At 44.8% G+C, this 17,618-nt stretch overlaps 1 protein-coding gene across 2 annotated transcripts in view; it reads left to right on the forward strand.

Annotated features, from left to right (window-relative positions):
* Positions 1 to 15,269, forward strand: part of bcl6aa (BCL6 transcription repressor aa) — a 63,477-nt gene extending 48,208 nt beyond the window's left edge. For both annotated transcript variants that reach the window (XM_090232218.1, XM_036981292.2), the window contains 8 exons: positions 1,048 to 1,219; positions 8,507 to 8,728; positions 9,124 to 10,104; positions 10,484 to 10,668; positions 12,826 to 12,993; positions 13,202 to 13,332; positions 13,604 to 13,741; positions 13,842 to 15,269. In XM_090232218.1, the coding sequence (XP_090088344.1) occupies positions 1,048 to 1,219; positions 8,507 to 8,728; positions 9,124 to 10,104; positions 10,484 to 10,668; positions 12,826 to 12,993; positions 13,202 to 13,332; positions 13,604 to 13,741; positions 13,842 to 13,985 (2,141 nt within the window). In that variant the 3' untranslated portion in view covers positions 13,986 to 15,269. The remainder of the gene's footprint in view (positions 1 to 1,047; positions 1,220 to 8,506; positions 8,729 to 9,123; positions 10,105 to 10,483; positions 10,669 to 12,825; positions 12,994 to 13,201; positions 13,333 to 13,603; positions 13,742 to 13,841) is intronic.
* The last annotated feature ends 2,349 nt before the right edge of the window (positions 15,270 to 17,618 follow it).

Consider the following 17,618-nt stretch of genomic DNA (forward strand, 5'->3'; position numbering starts at 1 on the left):
TTCTGACAGTGCGCAGTAAAGTTTAATCTGGCAACTTTTGTCTGTCGCATTCATACAAACTTGACATGCTAAAAAAAACAAAAAAGTTTCTCTCCATCTCAGATTATGTGTGAATAAATAGTGGTACGGTAGTTCTTTTTTTAAATTAACGATATCGCCGGGAAAATGTAACTCTGGAGTGTGTCGTTGATTCGGATGGAAAATGACTTCGAATCCGATACGTTCAATACGTCAGAATTGCCTAGATGATGGCACCACTTTATCATTTAAAAGACGCACCGCTTTATAATTTGCCATAGCCGGTGTGTCAACCAGACAGGTGTATGTATGGTGTAGTATACTGTACTCTTGGGAAGAAGTTGCCAACACCTGGCGTCTTGTATTTCTCTACTATATCATGTCCTGTTTCCATGCTGAATGTGACAGTGTTGCTATGTGACATTAAATGATAAGCTGCCACCTAACCACAGACTGCCTGACGCAGGGCTAGACTTTCTGAGTAAGGGTGCCGGGGCTGTCATTCATCCTCGAACATTCACGTTTGTGTGGCAACAATAAAGAACTCAAGTGTTCTCCCACTTGCTGAACAGACAATGTTACTTGAATGCTCCATACTTTATGCTGTCCAATGGCGCTGCCTGTTGGCTGCACACCTCTACTGCAATCAGGGATATGATGAGAAGCGACGAGGGCAATTTCCTATATTAAAATAACCAATATTTTTAAAAGAGCCCGATGCACCCAGCCTTCCTGCCATGCTTTCTCTGGTATATCTTAATGTCTCATTAAACTACTGCCTCGGGACCAGGGCTCTCCATACCCTGTAGATGTTGGCTCCAACCCCAGTTGTAACTAACCTGATTTAATTTGACCAATCAGATGTGCTAGATTAACTCTCCAGGAACAGGGTTGGAGAGCCCTCCAGGTTGAACCACGTACCACCGGTTCTCTCCTTCAAAATAGCAGGTATTTGATGAATAACCAGTATATAACCTTATGTATATCCACGGCACTGACCATGGGGAATTTATTTTGGTATTTTTCCAGAGCTCGACAAGATGGCTTGCGCAGCAGACAGCTGTATCCAATTCACGCGTCACGCCAGCGACGTGCTGCTGAACCTCAACCGGCTGCGGAGCCGGGACATCCTCACAGATGTCACCATCCTGGTCAACAGACAGCAGTTCCGCGCTCACAAGACTGTCCTCATGGCCTGCAGGTGTGTTGACTCCCAAGCCCCAGTATGTGTACCAGTCTGTGTCATCATGCCTTGTCCTTGTCATGCCAAAACAGTGTTTCTGGTGTTGACATACTAGCACAAACAGATCTAGCACCAGGCTCTGTCCCACTTTTGTCTCCCCCCCCCCCCACACTTTCTGTCACGCTTGAACCCAGTTTTGCATGTTGCTGTTCTGTACTTGATATTTAAAGTCCCTTTCCTGTCTCTGTTTCTCTCACACACTGTTCTGTGCCCGGGTTCCCGATCTCCATGGAACTTATGCTTACTAGTGTTTTAACGATGCAGCTTTCCTACAACGGCCTGAAGACGTAACATCAAATCAAATCTATTTATAAAGCCCTTCTTTACATTCAGCTGATATCTCAATGTGCTGTACAGAAACCCAGACCTAAAAAAACCCCCCCAAAACAGCAAGCAATGCAGGTGTAGAAGCACGCGTTTCTTTTCCAAAACACAACGCGAGAGAACGTTCACTAAGTGTGTCGTTGAGGCAGTGTTAATGTTGATAGGATGGAAAGGAAGCACTGCTCTCGGATCAGAGTTCTCCCTTTCCAGTCTTACCTTAACCTTGAGAATTATTCCAAAATACTGACGATGGATCAGCTCCGAGAGAGATATTACCACCCATGGCTGAAAAGATTGAGACGATTTATTCCAATACCCTATAATAATGCACTGAATCAAGACTTGTCACAGACATTTGCTGGTTCTACTTTATTTTACTCTTATCTATCCTGCCCTGCCTTCATGTACATATCTACCTCAAATACCTTATTCAAAATAAAAATGCAACATGCAACACTTTCAATGATTTTACTGAGTTACAGTTCATTTTGAGGAAATCAGTCAATTTAAATACATTCATTAGGCCCTAATCTATGGATTTCACATGACTGGGTAGGAGTGCAGCCATTGGCTGGTCCTTTGGTGGGCACTGGGGAGCCAGTCCCAGCCAATCAATGAGGTTTTCCCCCACAAAATGGCTTTTTTACCCAACAGAAATACTCGGTGTATGGCGTCGTGTGAGCGAGCGGCCATCACCTCGTGTTTCAGCATGATAATGCACGGCCCCATGTCATAGGGGCGGCAGGGTAGCCTAGTGGTTAGAGCGTTGGACTAGTAACCGGAAGGTTGCGAGTTCAAATCCCCGAGCTGACAAGGTACAAATCTGTCGTTCTGCCCCTGAACAGGCAGTTAACCCACTGTTCCCAGGCCGTCATTGAAAATAAGAATTTGTTCTTAACCGCCTGGTTAAATAAAGGTAAAAATAAAAAAAATAAATAAGGATCTGTAAACAATTCCCGGAAGCTTAAAAAAATTCCAAGTTCTTCCATGGCCTGCATACTCACCAGACATGTCACCCATTGAGCATGTTTGGGATGCTCTGGATCGGCGTGTACGACTGACAGTGTGTTCCAGTTCCCTCCAATATCCAGCAACTTCAAACAGCCATTGAAGAGGAGTGGGACAACATGCCACAATCAACAGGATCAACTCTATGTGAATGAGATGTGTCGCGCTGCATGAGGCAAATGGTCCCACCAGATACTGACTGGTTTTCTGATCCACAGGTATCTGTGACCAACAGATCTGTATTCCCAGTCATGTGAAATCCATAGATTTGTTCAGTAATAGTTGGTGCTATTGCCTTTGTCTCAGGTTAAGGCAAAGGGGGAAGGAATTCAAAGATGCATAGTTTAAAAAAAAAATTTTTTAGTTTTTTTATGAATTGTATTAAAATGTGGAAAAAAGTGCAACAAAATAATTCGATCAAAATTTGAAAAGAAAAGATGCAGAACATTTAAAAATTAAAAATAAATATATTTTTAAAAATGTTAAACTTGACGTTTTTGGCCTTTGTCAATGACTTTCGTCAAAAACAATGACAGACTGAATGAGACAACTACATAGGCCATATGGATAAGGGAAGACAATTAGCGTTGGACACTAGTCACCTGGCGGTGTCAATGAGATGTGTCTATCAATACAAGTAAGAGCCACAGGGTTCAGAGGTATTGTGGTCAATGGCGCCACCTAGTGGACAACAATTATAGAAAACAAATCACAAGAGAACGATCGAATGGAGACCCTAGGTGGGAAATTAGTGATTAAAAAAAAAAAATGATCGTGTCATGACGGCCAACTCGCATGGAAACCGTTGTATCCTGATAAAATGATCATACCGATGATAGTTACACACCTAGCTACGTACATTCCTACTGAAACGCAAAACAATTTTTTTTTAAAGTGTTTTCTAACTTATCTCGTCGCTTCTTCCAAGCTTTGGAAATAACATTTGCATACCAGGAAAACTTATTTTCTGAATAGCCATTCAAGTTTTTCAAAAGTACTACGACAGAATAGTTCTGTGTTTTTTTTGCATTTTTTTTTTTTTTAAAACAAGGTTTCTCTTAAATCATAAAGTGCAGTTCATTCTTGATCTCCCCTAAATCAGACTCTACACAGCCACTCTTGTTAACCTAAATCAGACTATACACAGCCACTCTTGTTTATCTATGGCGTTGAACCTCTCTATTTATATTGCCAGAGGCAGTATCCCGGTTCTGATCACAAGGATATTTTAATTATTGTTAGGTGACGGGTGTCAGGGTTCGAGATGTGTTTTTATTTGATTAATCTTGTTAGAAGTTGAGTTATTTTGTCGCTAAAGGGTTAACTTGTGTTTGATCATGTTGACGTCGCATCATAACTTGATTCTAAATGTGTTGTAGAGCAAATTCCTTTGTCCAAGGGTAATTGTATGTTTGATCCCAGTTGAAAACCTCTAGTATGTCGTTAACACTGTTCCATAACCTTATTTCACTCCTCTGCCTTACTTTCACTGGGCTCCCAACCCTGGTCTCCTTGAATAGCAAGGCTTGGGGGAAAGCTTATACACTCCTCCAAGGAAACATCTTGTAGCTCTGTTTTGAATAGTTCGCCTTATTTCACAACTAACCCTAACCCTAACCCCTAACCCCTAACCCCAACCCCAACCCCAACCCCAACCCCTAACCCTAACCCTAACTCACAAAATAAAAAAAACAGTTCATTATTAAGTCTATTCTCCCAATTTCACATATTTCCAACATGTGTGTATGTGTGTATGTGTGTATGTGTGTATGTGTGTATGTGTGTATGTGTGTATGTGTGTATGTGTGTATGTGTGTATGTGTGTATGTGTGTATGTGTGTATGTGTGTATGTGTGTAGGAAATATGTGAAATTGGGAGAATATATATATTCACATTTTATACTTGACAAGCATCTCCCTCATTCCAGCTCTTGGCGCTGTGCATACAGATGGTCACGGCTCTGTGTCAATTTCCGTGCGTACTCAAAGCAAACGTTCATATTGATAAATCTCAAATTTTTCAGTGGAAATTATCCCACACATGATTGACGACTACACGTGATTGATAAATCAGTCCCCAAGTGTGCAAAGCTCTTAGACTTACCCAAAGGTGATTCTAACTAATGTGTAATAAACTGGGTGGTTCGAGACCTGTTTTATAACAGCAATAAGGCACCTCGGGAGTTTGTCGTAAATGACCAAGCACTCCGCGTCGTGTCGTGCCTAAGAACAGCCCTTAGCCGTGATATATTGGCCATATACCACACCGCCCTCGTGCCTTACAGCTTAATTGCCCCAGGGGTTGCGAAATACTTATGCAAAATGTGATTTTTATGTATTTCATTTTCAAGAAATGAATTGCATTTCTAAACATCTTTTGACTTTGTCATTATGAGGTATTGTGTTTTTAGATGGGTGAGAATCCATCTTGAATTCAGGCTGTGGACTAAGTCGAGGCGTGTGAATTCTCTCTGACGGTTCTGTAGATCTGAACTGGGCTTTCGCTGGAAGCACCTTCATCTCCTTCTCTTGTAATGGAAAGAAATGGGCCGCTTTGTAGTCGTAGTCGTTTGCACACCAGTATCCCTGTACATGACCATCTGATCATTTATCACTCCAGTATCTCTACCTGTACATGACCATCTGATCATGTATCACTCCAGTATCTCTACCTGTACATGACCATCTGATCATGTATCACTCCGGTTCACACCAGTATCTCTACCTGTACATGACCATCTGATCATTTATCACTCCGGTTCACACCAGTATCTCTACCTGTACATGACCATCTGATCATTTATCACTCCGGTTCACACCAGTATCTCTACCTGTACATGACCATCTGATCATTTATCACTCCAGTTCACACCAGTATCTCTACCTGTACATGACCATCTGATCATTTATCACACCAGTATCTCTACCTGTACATGACCATCTGATCCTTTATCACTCCGGTTCACACCAGTATCCGGTTCACACCAGTATCCGGTTCACACCAGTATCTCTACCTGTACATGACCATCTGATCATTTATCACGCCAGTATCTCTACCTGTACATGACCATCTGATAATTTATCACACCAGTATCCCTGTACATGACCATCTGATCATTTATCACACCAGTATCCCTGTACATGACCATCTGATCATTTATCACACCAGTATCTCTACCTGTACATGACCATCTGATCATTTATCACACCAGTATCCCTGTACATGACCATCTGATCATTTATCACACCAGTATCCGGTTCACACCAGTATCTCTACCTGTACATGACCATCTGATCATTTATCACACCAGTATCTCTACCTGTACATGACCATCTGATCATTTATCACGCCAGTATCTCTACCTGTACATGACCATCTGATCATTTATCACACCAGTATCCCTGTACATGACCATCTGATCATTTATCACTCCAGTTCACACCAGTATCCGGTTCACACCAGTATCCGGTTCACACCAGTATCCGGTTCACACCAATATCTCTACCTGTACATGACCATCTGATCATTTATCACTCCAGTTCACACCAGTATCCGGTTCACACCAGTATCCGGTTCACACCAGTATCCGGTTCACACCAATATCTCTACCTGTACATGACCATCTGATCATTTATCACGCCAGTATCTCTACCTGTACATAACCATCTGATCATTTATCACTCCAGTGTTAACCTGCTAAATTGTAATTATTTGCCTACCTTCTCATGCCTTTTGCACACAATGTATATATAGACTCTCCTTTTTTCTACTGTGTTATTGACTTGTTAATTGTTTACTCCATGTGTAACTCTGTGTTGTCTGTTCATACTGCTATGCCTTATCTTGGCCAGGTCGCAGTTGTAAATGAGAACTTGTTCTCAACTAGCCTACCTGGTTAAATAAAGGTTAAATAACATTTTAAAAAGTCACTCACAATCGTTCTGAAGTTATCGGCAGAGATAAAACATCTTTATTTAAAAATCTTTTTTTGCATTTAGCTGAGATCTCCTGTGTGACGAGGAAGGGCGACATGGCATCTAACGACGTACTTAGCTGTTCTACAAGTGGTCTGAGGCAGATGTGAAATAAGTGTTTTCAGGAGCAACTTTAGGTTTGGTTTAGGGAAACCGCTCTGATGCTCCTACGAACGTTCTAATGCTGAATGTAGCCTTAAGATGCTTTTAGGAAGCAGCTCGGAGAGCTAACGATCGGTCCCCCCCTGTGTGTCTGTCTCCCATGCCCCCCCCCCCCCCGTGTGTCTGTCTCCCATGTTCCCCCCCTGTGTGTCTGTCTCCCATGATCCCCCCCCCCCCTGTGTGTCTGTCTCCCATGTTCTCCCCCCTGTGTGTCTGTCTCCCATGTTCTCCCCCCCCTGTGTGTCTGTCTCCCATGTTCTCCCCCCTGTGTGTCTGTCTCCCATGTTCTCCCTCCTGTGTGTCTGTCTCCCATGTTCTCCCCCCTGTGTGTCTGTCTCCCATGTCGCCCCCCCCTGTGTGTCTGTCTCCCATGTCGCCCCCCCCTGTGTGTCTGTCTCCCATGTCGCACCCCCATTGTGTGTCTGTCTCCCATGTCGCCCCCCCCCTGTGTGTCTGTCTCCCATGTCGCCCCCCCCTGTGTGTCTGTCTCCCATGCCCCCCCCCTGTGTGTCTGTCTCCCATGTTCTCCCCCCTGTGTGTCTGTCTCCCATGTCGCCCCCCCTGTGTGTCTGTCTCCCATGTCGCCCCCCCTGTGTGTCTGTCTCCCATGTCGCCCCCCCTGTGTGTCTGTCTCCCATGTCGCCCCCCCCTGTGTGTCTGTCTCCCATGTCGCCCCCCCCTGTGTGTCTGTCTCCCATGTTCTCCCCCCTGTGTGTCTGTCTCCCATGTCGCCCCCCCCCCTGTGTGTCTGTCTCCCATGTCGCCCCCCCCTGTGTGTCTGTCTCCCATGTCGCCCCCCCCCTGTGTGTCTGTCTCCCATGTCGCCCCCCCCCCTGTGTGTCTGTCTCCCATGTCGCCCCCCCCCCTGTGTGTCTGTCTCCCATGTCGCCCCCCCCCCTGTGTGTCTGTCTCCCATGTCGCCCCCCCCTGTGTGTCTGTCTCCCATGCCCCCCCCCCCTGTGTGTCTGTCTCCCATGTCGCCCCCCCCTGTGTGTCTGTCTCCCATGTCGCCCCCCCCTGTGTGTCTGTCTCCCATGTCGCACCCCCATTGTGTGTCTGTCTCCCATGTCGCCCCCCCCCTGTGTGTCTGTCTCCCATGTCGCCCCCCCCTGTGTGTCTGTCTCCCATGCCCCCCCCCTGTGTGTCTGTCTCCCATGTTCTCCCCCCTGTGTGTCTGTCTCCCATGTCGCCCCCCCTGTGTGTCTGTCTCCCATGTCGCCCCCCCTGTGTGTCTGTCTCCCATGTCGCCCCCCCTGTGTGTCTGTCTCCCATGTCACCCCCCCCTGTGTGTCTGTCTCCCATGTCGCCCCCCCCTGTGTGTCTGTCTCCCATGTTCTCCCCCCTGTGTGTCTGTCTCCCATGTCGCCCCCCCCCCTGTGTGTCTGTCTCCCATGTCGCCCCCCCCTGTGTGTCTGTCTCCCATGTCGCCCCCCCCCTGTGTGTCTGTCTCCCATGTCGCCCCCCCCCCTGTGTGTCTGTCTCCCATGTCGCCCCCCCCCCTGTGTGTCTGTCTCCCATGTCGCCCCCCCCCCTGTGTGTCTGTCTCCCATGTCGCCCCCCCCTGTGTGTCTGTCTCCCATGCCCCCCCCCCCTGTGTGTCTGTCTCCCATGTCCCCCCCTGTGTGTCTGTCTCCCATGTTGCTGTTATGTACAGCACATGGTATTATATCTTTGTCCTCTCCTCTCGCTCTAGTGGGTTGTTCTACACTATATTTACGGACTCTCTGACCAGTCTGTCACTGTACTGAACACGATTCTCTCTCTCTCTCTCTCTAGTGGGTTGTTCTACACTATATTTACGGACTCTCTGAAGTGTAACCTGAATGCCATCAGTCTGGACCCCAAGGTGGACTCCGAGGGGTTTGCCATCCTCCTGGAGTTCATGTACACCTCTAGACTGACGCTGAAGGAGAGTCTGATCATGGCGATCATGAACACAGCCATCTACCTACAGATGGATCACGTTGTGGACACCTGCCACAGATTCATCAAATCCAGGTACATGGACAGGGAATGGATGTCAAACTATCTATTTTTTTTTATTGAAGGGGGGGGGGGGTAATCAGAAAGAAGAGGGTCTAAATGTGGTGGAGTCGGATGACTAACCAGTACGCCAGACTCCGGTACAGTTAACAACCGTGGTGACTAACCAGACTCCGGTACAGTTAACAACCGTGGTGACTAACCAGACTCCGGTACAGTTAACAACCGTCTTATTTGCATATTACGACCTGTCAAGAGGCGTGCACAGTGACAATTAGAAAGTGTGGAATATTTTAAAAAAGAAACAATTTATCACAACGTTTGTGTCATGTAAACTCTGGTGTCTGGTGTCTGCCGTGTTCAGGTTCCGTTGTCTCATCTTTCCTCTTCATCTATCCTCCTCCTCGCAGCGACCCTGGCCAGGCCAACAAGCTGCCCAGAGATGAGTTCTTGGTCAGCCCCTTGCTTTTACCTCAGGGCGTCCATGCATACCGGCCCCACGATGTGGTCGACAACCTGCCCGGCCGGGTCGGCCCCTTCAGAGACGGGAGGCCCTACGCCTCCAGCATGTTCAACGGGGTCAATTCCCCCAGCAACTACCACCTCTACGGTCAGTTCCCCGTCCAGGGGTTCCCTTTCCCTCTCTGCAAGCTGACAGACGCCAAAAACACATTCGCTGACTTCTCTAAAGGCGGGATCCACCACAAGCACTGTTCCCCCCCGGACACGGGCAGCGCCATGAGGGTTGATTACAGCCGAGCGGTGAGCGGGGGCTCGGCCAGCATCCACCATACAGCCAGCTACATCTCCTCCAGGGAGGAGGAGATGAGGAAGGAGAGCCATGAGGGAGGGGTCAGCCAGACTGGTGGGGTGGGAGGCTCCAGGAAGAGAGGGTTCGTCGCGGCGGCCCACGAGCAGCAGAAGGTGGTTCTGGGTAAGGAGCACGGTCCTCAGACGACAGAGGAAGACATGAGCCAGCAGCACTACCCTCTGGGGATCTCCTCAGCTGGACGGAAGGGCCTGATGAGTAGCCCTCAGAGCCCGCTCAAATCGGACTGCCAGCCTAACTCCCCCACCGAGTCCAGCAGCAGTAAGAACGCAGGTCTCTCCCTGGCCGGCCGGTGTGGTGCCCTGCCCCTACAGGGCAGCCAGGATCCCAAGGCACGCAACTGGAAGAAATACAAGTTTATCGTGCTCAATCAGAGAGCCACCAAGGAGGAGGATGTTGGGCCGCAGGAGCCGGTGGTCTGCTCCCCCCAGCGCCTGGGTCTGCCCCCCTACCTCCACCCCTCAGACTCAGAGCACCTGGACCCGCAGGCCAACACCAAGATCAGTGAGCACGGAGAGGACCTGCCGGTCCCACAGGCCTCCCGACTCCACAACATCAACAGGTGAGCCCTACAGTCATATCGATAGTAAAACTAAAGCGCAACAGTAGCTTGATTGTTCCCAATTTGATGTGAGTAAAATGTCTTGGACTTTACGGCCTTTTGTCTCTTTTGCAATCTCCACATGAAATGAACAGGAAGTGATATTTTTGTTGTCGTTGCCAGTATCACTTAACAAAACTCTCCAGTTAAGCTGTTTTATCCATCAAACCCAATTCACAAGATTTTAAGAGCAAATATAAGTGATAATTCACACTACCCTAGTTAACGTCTTTCCACTGGGTCGCCTGCCCGTAGCGTTTCTCTCTCTCTCCTCGTCTCTTACGGGCTGTGTTGTCGTGTGGAGGAATGATGTCTGACACGCAGCCGTTTGTGTCTCCAGAGCTCTGGAGGGATCACAGAGGAGCGCTGACAGCCACTCCTCTGTCTACATCAGCCACTTAAAGTGTACCTCCTGTGGTGCCCCGCCCCCGCAGCACTCTGAAGTGTGTCCCAACACCCCGGCTTCCTGTTTAGCGGAGGACATGATGTCAGAGTTACACTCGGAGTACTCCGACTCCAGCTGTGGTGAGCACACGCTGCTTTTTAAACATGGGCCGTGTTCCAAATGACTGCTTGTATAGTGCACTATATAGGGGATATAAGGAAAGTAGTGCACTATATAGGGGATATAAGGAAAGTAGTGCACTATATAGGGGATATAAGGAAAGTAGTGCACTATATAGGGGATATAAGGAAAGTAGTGCACTATATGAGGAAAGTAGTGCACTATATAGGGGATATAAGGAAAGTAGTGCACTAAATGAGGAAAGTAGTGCACTATATCGGGGATATAAGGAAAGTAGTGGACTATATGAGGAAAGTAGTGCACTATATAGGGGATATAAGGAAAGTAGTGCACTATATAGGGGATATAAGGAAAGTAGTGCACTATATAGGGGATATATGGAAAGTAGTGCACTATATAGGGGATATAAGGAAAGTAGTGCACTATATAGGGGATATATGGAAAGTAGTGCACTATATAGGGGATATATGGAAAGTAGTGCACTATATAGGGGATATATGGAAAGTAGTGCACTATATAGGGGATATAAGGAAAGTAGTGCACTATATAGGGGATATAAGGAAAGTAGTGCACTATATAGGGGATATAAGGAAAGTAGTGCACTATATCAGGGATATAAAGAAAGTAGTGCACTATATCAGGGATATAAAGAAAGTAGTGCACTATATATATACATACAGTGGGGCAAAAAAAGTATTTAGTCAGCCACCAATTGTGCAAGTTCTCCCACTTAAAAATGAGAGAGGCCTGTAATTTCATCATAGGTACACTTCAACTATGACAGACAAAATGAGAAAAAAAATTCCAGAAAATCACATTGTAGGATTTTTAATGAATTTATTTGTAAATTATGGTGGAAAATAAGTATTTGGTCAATAACAGAAGTTTATCTCAATACTTTGTTATATACCCTTTGTTGGCAATGACAGAGGTCAAACGTTTTCTGTAAGTCTTCACAAGGTTTTGTTCTAACAGTCCTAATGGCCAGTCTCTCTGGCTGCTTATAAAACAGTCCTAATGGCCAGTCTCTCTGGCTGCTTATAAAACAGTCCTAATGGCCAGTCTCTCTAACTGCTTATAAAACAGTCCTAATGGCCAGTCTCTCTAGCTGCTTATAAAACAGTCCTAATGGCCAGTCTCTCTAGCTGCTTATAAAACAGTCCTAATGGCCAGTCTCTCTAGCTGCTTATAAAACAGTCCTAATGGCCAGTCTCTCTGGCTGCTTATAAAACAGTCCTAATGGCCAGTCTCTCTAACTGCTTATAAAACAGTCCTAATGGCCAGTCTCTCTGGCTACTTATAAAACAGTCCTAATGGCCAGTCTCTCTAGCTGCTTATAAAACAGTCCTAATGGCCAGTCTCTCTAGCTGCTTATAAAACAGTCCTAATGGCCAGTCTCTCTGGCTGCTTATAAAACAGTCCTCATGGCCAGTCTCTCTAGCTGCTTATAAAACAGTCCTAATGGCCAGTCTCTCTAGCTGCTTATAAAACAGTCCTAATGGCCAGTCTCTCTAACTGCTTATAAAACAGTCCTAATGGCCAGTCTCTCTAACTGCTTATAAAACAGTCCTAATGGCCAGTCTCTCTAACTGATTATAAAACAGTCCTAATGGCCAGTCTCTCTAGCTGCTTATAAAACAGTCCTAATGGCCAGTCTCTCTAGCTGCTTATAAAACAGTCCTAATGGCCAGTCTCTCTAACTGCTTATAAAACAGTCCTAATGGCCAGTCTCTCTAGCTGCTTATAAAACAGTCCTAATGGCCAGTCTCTCTAACTGCTTATAAAACAGTCCTAATGGCCAGTCTCTCTGACTGCTTATAAAACAGTCCTAATGGCCAGTCTCTCTAACTGCTTATAAAACAGTCCTAATGGCCAGTCTCTCTGACTGCTTATAAAACAGTCCTAATGGCCAGTCTCTCTAACTGCTTATAAAACAGTCCTAATGGCCAGTCTCTCTAACTGCTTATAAAACAGTCCTAATGGCCAGTCTCTCTGACTGCTTATAAAACAGTCCTAATGGCCAGTCTCTCTAACTGCTTATAAAACAGTCCTAATGGCCAGTCTCTCTAACTGCTTATAAAACAGTCCTAATGGCCAGTCTCTCTAACTGCTTATAAAACAGTCCTAATCCTGATTGTTTCCGATCTGTCTTACAGAAAATGGTGCGTTCTTTTGTAACGAATGTGACTCCAAGTTTGCGGAAGACGAAACCCTGAAGCGCCACGTGCTGCAGGCCCACAGTGACAAGCCATACAAGTGCGACCGTTGTCAGGCTGCTTTTCGCTACAAAGGAAACCTCGCCAGCCACAAGACTGTCCACACAGGTTCGTACAGGCTTTCAAGATGGTTTTCTCAATAACTGTGCTTAGTTTATTTTGCTTATTTAGTTTATTTTGCTTGCAGCCCCCTGGCCACAGATGCTAAATTTGCCAGCTTGCTAAATCCATCACGTAATTTTGATCTGTGAAATAACCCACAAGTCCATTTCAGTAAAGTAGCTGACGGCTTGTTCTGCATCTTGTTGCGTTGCAGGAGAGAAGCCGTATCGCTGCAACATCTGTGGCGCTCAGTTCAACAGACCAGCTAACCTCAAGACCCACACTCGTATCCACTCAGGAGAAAAGCCATACAAATGCGAGACGTGCGGAGCCCGGTTCGTGCAGGTGAGCCGAGTCTTTCTGTCTGGTTTCAACAAGTCAGAGGGAATCAATGCTGTTATTTGTTGCTTCCTGCCTGAGGCTGGCCCAGTGTGGGTACGACCCCCCCCCCCCCCCCCCTCTCCCTCTTTCTCAGTTTCCCCCAATTAATCTCATACTATTCCTGAAAATAAAATTTAAACCACCCCCCCCCCCCCCAAAATGGCTCGGGATAGATGCTGTGATCACTCACTACCACACAGACCCAGTTGTCTCATAATGTTGTTGTCATGGTCAGGTTGCCCATCTCCGTGCCCATGTGCTGATCCACACCGGGGAGAAGCCATACCCGTGTGAGATCTGCGGAACGCGTTTCCGTCACCTGCAGACGCTGAAGAGTCACCTGCGCATACACACCGGAGAAAAGCCCTATCATGTAAGTACACCAAGTGTGTGTGTGTGTGCGTGTGCACGTGCACGCGGACACAGGACAGAAAACGGAGCAAATAATTGTTCTTATTTTTTATTTTTTTCAGTGTGAGAAATGCAACTTGCACTTTCGCCACAAGAGTCAGCTTCGATTGCACCTCAGACAGAAACACGGAGCGATTACCAACACCAAGATCCAGTACCGCACGTCCACCACAGAGCTGCCAACAGACCCGACCAAGGCGTGCTGAACTCGAGCAGGCAGATAGTCTAACAGACGGGCCAATCTTGACCACGGCATTCAATGACCCCCCCCCCCCCCAACCAACGCGTACAATCATCCCAAAAATTGTAGTGCCACACTGTGTCGATCAGGTGATGGTCCAGTAACATGGCAGTGTGTGTGCCATTCGAACCGGGTTTCCTCTAACATGTGAACGTAGTACCATCTACGGTATCTTAGTCAATTTGATTGTTTCTATATAAAAACGTATAGATATAATTGTGCTGGGAGTGTTGTTTTTTTTTTATATATAAGCTTTGAAGGGTCTATAAAAAGCTTTATTTTGTTGAGAGAAAGGATGGAGTGTTACATAATAAATCCAGTTAGAGGATACAGTATTTTATATTAAATCACTTTTTCTGAAAAGTATTGACATTTTCGATTGGATGGGTGGTAGTATATTTTTAAGGTAAATGGTATTTCTGGCTGTAATAAAGATTTCACAATTTTTTCTATACATTTTTCTAATTTAGATGTACATGTTAGTCCATGTATATTTGACCCTTTTCATGTCACAACAACAACAAAAAACAATTCTGAACTCAAGAAGGACTGGTGATCTAAGTGGACAGAATGACGCATAACGACGCAGTTCCTACTCAACTACCAATAGTTACCAATCAATGAAGTGGGGAACTGCAAACATAAGCATTGTGACATACTGTGTAATAAATTTGAACTATAGCCACTGGGTTGCCCTCTGCTGGCAGAGTCAATCTAGAATTAAAATGTTAAAAAAAAACATGCATTTCGAAGGTACTGCTTTGAGTATGGACCAAGAAGATATTTTTTTGCTTCAATGTATTTGTATAGATCTGATGTGTGTGTTTTTGTTGTTGTTGTTTTTTTGTTTAAGTGAACGTTCCCAGTCGTCGTTGTACTAGAAGCTACAGTAAAACAGGTGTATCAGATGTTGTTTGTACATACACTGTGTACTGAAGGTGCCTTCTCTATGGTGACTGAATTCATTTCTATTCAGCCCAGTTCTGTTTATGAAAAGGTACAACTCAAGGACAGCACTAGTCCTAGTTTTTTAGTTTGTGTGTGTTTTAAAAAAAAATAAATAAAAAAAAAAAATACTTTTCACCTTATGACATAAATTCATCATTGCTCGAGCTGTAAATCTTCAGGATTTGTTTTGGGATTTGGGCTTCTTTTTCTTCTTATTTTGTTTTAAAACTGCATTCAACGTGTTGTACAGTTATAGATGTATGCATGTAAAATAAAGGTATTGCATTTCTATGTATTTAAATAACGAGTGAATTGTATTAATTAATAATATGTATTTGTATTAATTAATAATATGTATTTGTATTAATTAATAATATGTATTTGTATTAATTAATTTTAATTTGAATAGAAGACGGTAACATGTTATGAACATGTTCATAGAACATGTTATGTTACCAGAAACGTAGAATGCACATTTTTTTTATTTGTCATGTGCAAAGACTATTCTTCAAATGTTAAGCTAAATGTGGTAGACGATTCTTATTTCACAAGTAGCAGATCACAAGGCGTCTTGTCAATCGCCAGACATATTCCTTCAGTGGTTTTCACATCATGGTACCGTATTGAAAGAACACTATGGAATTGTATTTCATGTGAAAACCCCCTTAACTGCTGATGTTTCATGAGTTTAATTGAAACAGAGACAAATATACTGAACAAAAATATGCAACGAGCAACAAATTCAAAGATTTTACTGAGTTACAGTTAATATGAGGAAAATCGGTCAATTTAAATAAGGTCATTAGGTCCTAAACTATGGATCTCACATGACTGGGAATACAGATATGCATCTGTTGGTCACATATCTTAAAAAAAAAAAAATGGGTCTCACAATGGGCCTCGGGATTTCATCAATGTATTTTTGTGCATTCAAATTGCCATCGGTAAAATGCAACTGTGTTCGTTGCCCGTAGCTTATACCTGTCCATACCATAACCTCACTGCCAACGTGGTACACTTTGTTCACAGCGTCGACATCAGCATACCGCTCACCCATGCAACGTCGCACACATGTTCTGCAGTTGTGAGGCCGGTTGGACGTGCTAACAAATTCTCTAAAATGAGTTGGAGGCGGCTTATGATAGATAAATGAACATTCAATTATCTGGCAACAGTTTTGGTGGACATTCCAGCAATCTACTAGCACTACCCCATAATGACAATGCAAAAACAGGTTTTAAGAAATGTATTAAAAATAAAAAAAACAATACCTTATTTACATAAATATTCAGACCCTTTGCTATGAGACTTTGAAAATGAGCTCCGGTGCATCCTGTTTCCATTGATCATCCTTGAGATGTTTCTTCAACTTGATTGGCGTCTATCTGTGGTAAATTCATTTGATTGGACATGATTTGGAAAGGCACACACCTGTCTATATAAGGTCCCACAGTTGACAATGCATGTCAGAGCAAAAATCAAGCCATGAGGTCGAAGGAATTGTCTGTAGAGCTCCAAGCACAGATCTGGGGTAGGGTACCAAAAAATGTCTTCAGCATTGAAGGTCCCCAAGAACATAGTGACCACCATCATTCTAAAATGGAAGAAGACTCTTTCTAGATCTGGCCGCCCGGCCAAACTGAGCAACCGGGGGAGAAGGGCCTTGGTCAGGGAGGTGACCAAGAACCCGATGGTCACTCTGACAGAGCTCTAGAGTACTAAGTGAATGTGGATGTGAGCATTGTGTGATTCACAAGGCCGCAGGGCCAGACGGATTACCAGGACATGCGCTGACCAACTGGTGTCTTCACTGACATTTTAAACCTCTCTCTGTCCGAATTTGTAATACCAACATGTTTTAAGCAGACCACCATAGTGCCAGTGCCTTAAAGCTGGATTTGGATACAAAAAGATTTCCCAAGCTTTAAACATCCCAAGGAGCACTGTGCAAGCGATAATATTGAAATGGAAGGAGTACGTTATGTTTGGCGTAAAAGCAACACAGCTCATCACCCTGAACACACCATCCCCACTGTCAAACATGGTGGTGGCAGCATCATGGTTTGGGCCTGCTTTTCTTCAGCAGGGACAGGGAAGATGGTTAAAATTTATGGGAAGATGGATGGAGCCAAATACAGGACCATTCTGGAAGAGAACCTGATGGAGTCTGCAAAAGACCTGAGACTGGGACGGAGATTTGTCTTCCAACAAGACAATGATCCAAAACATAAAGCAAAATCTACAATGGAATGGTTCAAAAATAAACATATCCAGGTGTTAGAATGGCCAAGTCAAAGTCCAGACCTGAATCCAATCGAGAATCTGTGGAAAGAACTGAAAACTGCTGTTCACAAATGCTCTCCATCCAACCTCACTGAGCTCGAGCTGTTTTGCAAGGAGTAATGGGAAAAAATTCAGTCTCTCAATGTGCAAAACTGATAGAGACATACCCCAAGCGGCTTACAGCTGTAATCGCAGCAAAAGGTGGTGATACAAAGTATTAACTTAAGGGGGCTGAATAATTTTGCACGCCCAATTTTTCAGTTTTTGATTTGTTAAAAAAGTTTGAAATATCCAATAAATGTCGTTCCACTTCATGATTGTGTCCCACTTGTTGTTGATTCTTCACAAAAAAATACAGTTTTATATC

Source organism: Oncorhynchus mykiss, chromosome 1 (genome assembly GCF_057628025.1).
Source record: "Oncorhynchus mykiss isolate SJ-2025 chromosome 1, ASM5762802v1, whole genome shotgun sequence".
Classification (NCBI taxonomy): domain Eukaryota; kingdom Metazoa; phylum Chordata; class Actinopteri; order Salmoniformes; family Salmonidae; genus Oncorhynchus; species Oncorhynchus mykiss.